Source organism: Hyperolius riggenbachi, chromosome 12, assembly GCF_040937935.1.
Source record: "Hyperolius riggenbachi isolate aHypRig1 chromosome 12, aHypRig1.pri, whole genome shotgun sequence".
Lineage (NCBI taxonomy): Eukaryota > Metazoa > Chordata > Amphibia > Anura > Hyperoliidae > Hyperolius > Hyperolius riggenbachi.
The window spans coordinates 41710085-41713409 of NC_090657.1; the positions used below are offsets into that span (position 1 = coordinate 41710085).

At 42.0% G+C, this 3325-nt stretch overlaps 1 protein-coding gene across 1 annotated transcript in view; it reads left to right on the forward strand.

The window, feature by feature from the left end:
- LOC137541542 (ADP-ribosylation factor 1-like) overlaps positions 1–2856 on the forward strand; it is a 40990-nt gene extending 38134 nt beyond the window's left edge. Inside the window, exon 5 of the mRNA XM_068262875.1 lies at positions 105–2856. Coding sequence (XP_068118976.1) covers positions 105–266 — 162 coding nt within the window. The 3' untranslated portion in view covers positions 267–2856. The remainder of the gene's footprint in view (positions 1–104) is intronic.
- Positions 2857–3325: the final 469 nt, after the last annotated feature.

Genomic DNA, 3325 nt, shown 5'->3' on the forward strand with positions numbered 1-3325 from the left:
TTTCTGTTTATAGTAGTACTAAAAGATTTTGGTGGAAAATCAATGGATAAAATCAAACAAGCGACAAACTACTCCTATTTACCACTATGTCTTGTTTATCATAGGATCTTCCCAATGCAATGAATGCTGCAGAAATCACAGACAAACTGTCTCTGCATTCCCTGCGTCAGAGGAACTGGTACATCCAAGCAACATGCGCGACTAGTGGTGATGGTCTGTACGAGGGCCTAGACTGGCTGTCTAACCAGCTGAAGAACAGGAACTGATCTCTTTCCTTGTGAACCCCGCCCTCTCTCCGCCCTCTCTTCAACTCCCATCCTGTTCAAAATCTTGGCAGAGCTGGCCAGCGCCTCTGCTGCCTCGCAGGCGGGCATGTCATTTCTGCGCACATCAGTGTTTGTGTGTGTTTGTGTGCACGCCTGTGAGAGTGGGAGCAGCAATCTCACACTGTGCCTTATACATGCTTACCAGTATTAACCCCTTCAGAACAAACACTAGCCACCACTTCCAGTAATCTGTATGCAGGTTACCTCCAACTCCATATTCCTGCCAGTCCTTCAGTAAATAATGAAATCGGGCTAATTGGACTACACCCTGTGTCCAGTTTTAAGTGCTGTTGTGCAATAGGCCAAAGAACTGCAGAAAGTCCTAATAGGTGGAAGGTGTAGGAAGGAGCATATGGGACTCCTGATCCACAGACCGGCTGCTTTAGAGTGCCAGTTCCATGCGGCGCTTCTGTAGATTATGGGTCTGAGAGACCAACAGCCAGGAGGTCTTTGAACTGGAACTGTAAAGCTACTGATAAGTGAATCGGAGAATGGTAATACGAGTTATTGATCCAGTATGCTCCTCTATGCCTATTCCCCGGAAACGACTTTGTGGAGTTCTAATTTAAAGCTCTAAAGAGCTGGTCTTAAGAGTGTTGGACCTCATTTATTAAAGGATCTTGGGGAAGAACTGATGTTGTTGCCCAAGTATAGCAAATCTGAATTAAATTTGAACCTAACAGCTGCTGAACTTAAGCTGGACATACCATAGGTGACAGTACCCACTAGGGGTAAGGTTTTATGTGCAGCCTTAGCACCATCTCTGTAGTACTGGTTCTGAAAAATGTTTGAGAGCTGTACTCTTTATTTCCTAATACGGGAGTATGGCTTGAAGTGATCTTAGCTATGTCACCAATGTGTCCATACTGCAGCGTTTGCATTGGAGCACATCCTGACTGACTTGGTCATGTAGGTGACCACGGTTTGGCCACATCCACCTGGGTTCATTCAGCCTCTTCTCGACAGATGGGAATGGCTACCCACCTGCTTTCCACACAGGACTAAAATGTAAAACCTAGTACAACTCTTAGTTTGTTTATATTCAAAACAGGCATGCACACTGCACAGATGGCAGTCTTACCCTTTGTGGGTACTGTCATGTGTGGCATTGGTTTACTTTAAACTAAGCAGCATATCTCCCACAGATGCCATCATAAGTTTTCTGTACCATTGCATTCTCACAGGTGATCAGCACCTTCACGCAATCTTATATCATATCAAAATGGCTTTGTTGGCCTCTGAGGCATCCAGTTTGGGGTGAAGTTTAGATAAAAGGAGAGCACCAAACAAAAGTATCCTCTTGGCTACCAGTTCTTGCAGTCAGCCTTTGAATACGGTTTTCCGCCTGTTAATAATAGGTATTGAAATATTTCTACTCTTGGAAATGCTAGAATGAGTTTAAGTGGACTTTCAGACTCCATGTTTTCCTCCATGTAAAATTTGTGTAGCTGACTGCTTGAGCTGAACAGAAAAAAGTTGAAACGTTACAGATATGCCTACTGGTGACCAACCCAGTGGAGTTCTCTCTTAACCTCCTTGGCGGTAGCCCAGAGTCAGACTCGGAGTAAAAGAAAACCATTTGCTGGAAATGGTAATCCCAAGGAGGTGAGTAAGGTGGATCTTTGGATCTCCTTCCTGCTTTTAGGGTCCCAAAGCACATGAAAAAATTGTTCTGATTTTAGACCCTTAAATCAGGAAAGAATAATACCGCCAGGGAGGTTAACTTAGTTGAATGTACAGCGCAGAGAGTCAGAAGTTTGCTGAGCTTCTGAGAGAAAGATGACAGCTATAGGCCCCCTGGTAGATATTTAGCTTAATAAGGTGGCTGTTGGGTTCACGTCAATGTTACGCTGGAAAATGAATACTCTTCTATGTAACAGACTGAATGCTGATCAAATATGGGGATGCAGAGAGTATTTCAGACACTCAATAAATGAGGTCCTTTTGTATTTTCCCATAATGGGAAATATTTATTGGAATACAGTAGTCCTTTTAATGAAATTCACACAGGAGTGGTCCATTTTATGCCCTGCCTCATCATTGGAACATCATGTCATGTAGTAATAGATTTCCATTAATTAAAACAGCTGTTCTAGGTAATAATGCATGCTGAAATAAAATATTAGGATTCTTACATGAATACGAATAATAGTAGTTTCTCATAAGCAAGTTAATGAAAGGAAAGTAGCTATGAATGTTCTACTTTGTATTGCAAATCAGTAGGGGATCTTGGATTTGTTATTTTAAAGTCAAAGGGGGGGGTTACTAGCATGTCATGGCATACCTTAGTGGATTGGGTATAATTAAATATTGACCTGAATGGAGCATATGTAGTAATTCATTTGATTCCATAACTTGTTTGCACTCTCTGGTCTTGTACGCCTGTTGCAGATCAATGACTTGGGTTCATGTAAATGTATATGGTAGGGCTGTTACCTTGCTGTTTAATGACTAAGGTGACTTATTATTGACTCCAAATTTTACTCTGTACTGTTACCTTAAAGTACATTAAAGCAGATCTGAAGTGGAATTCACGTCATTTCTTTTTCCTAATGACTGTTTTAGAGTGTGTGGATCATAGCTTTTTCATTTGCTAATAACTACAGTATCATAAATCACCTTCAGCCTCTCCATGTCTCTGTGCATTAGATGGTAGGATGAAGAAGCTGTCTACAGCTTAGCTCTATCTAGAGGCCAGCGGAAACAATAGTTCAGTTTCAAAAAATTCCATAATGGCCACCGTCTGCAACAAGTCCCCAGCAGCTGCAGACAAGGTGCAGGTGCCAGGGGTTATCAGGCCGACAGGTATTTAGGATAGAGCACTGTATTAGTACAGTTGTCCTTCCATCTACCTTCAGAACTTACAGGAACACTGCAGTGAAAATGTTGACTTTCTGCTACCTGTAAATGTATTCATCTAGCTGAAGCAGAAAATCTTCAGTATCATTTGTGGGGGAAAAAAGCTGCACCTATATCTACGTTTTGACTGTCCTCTCATT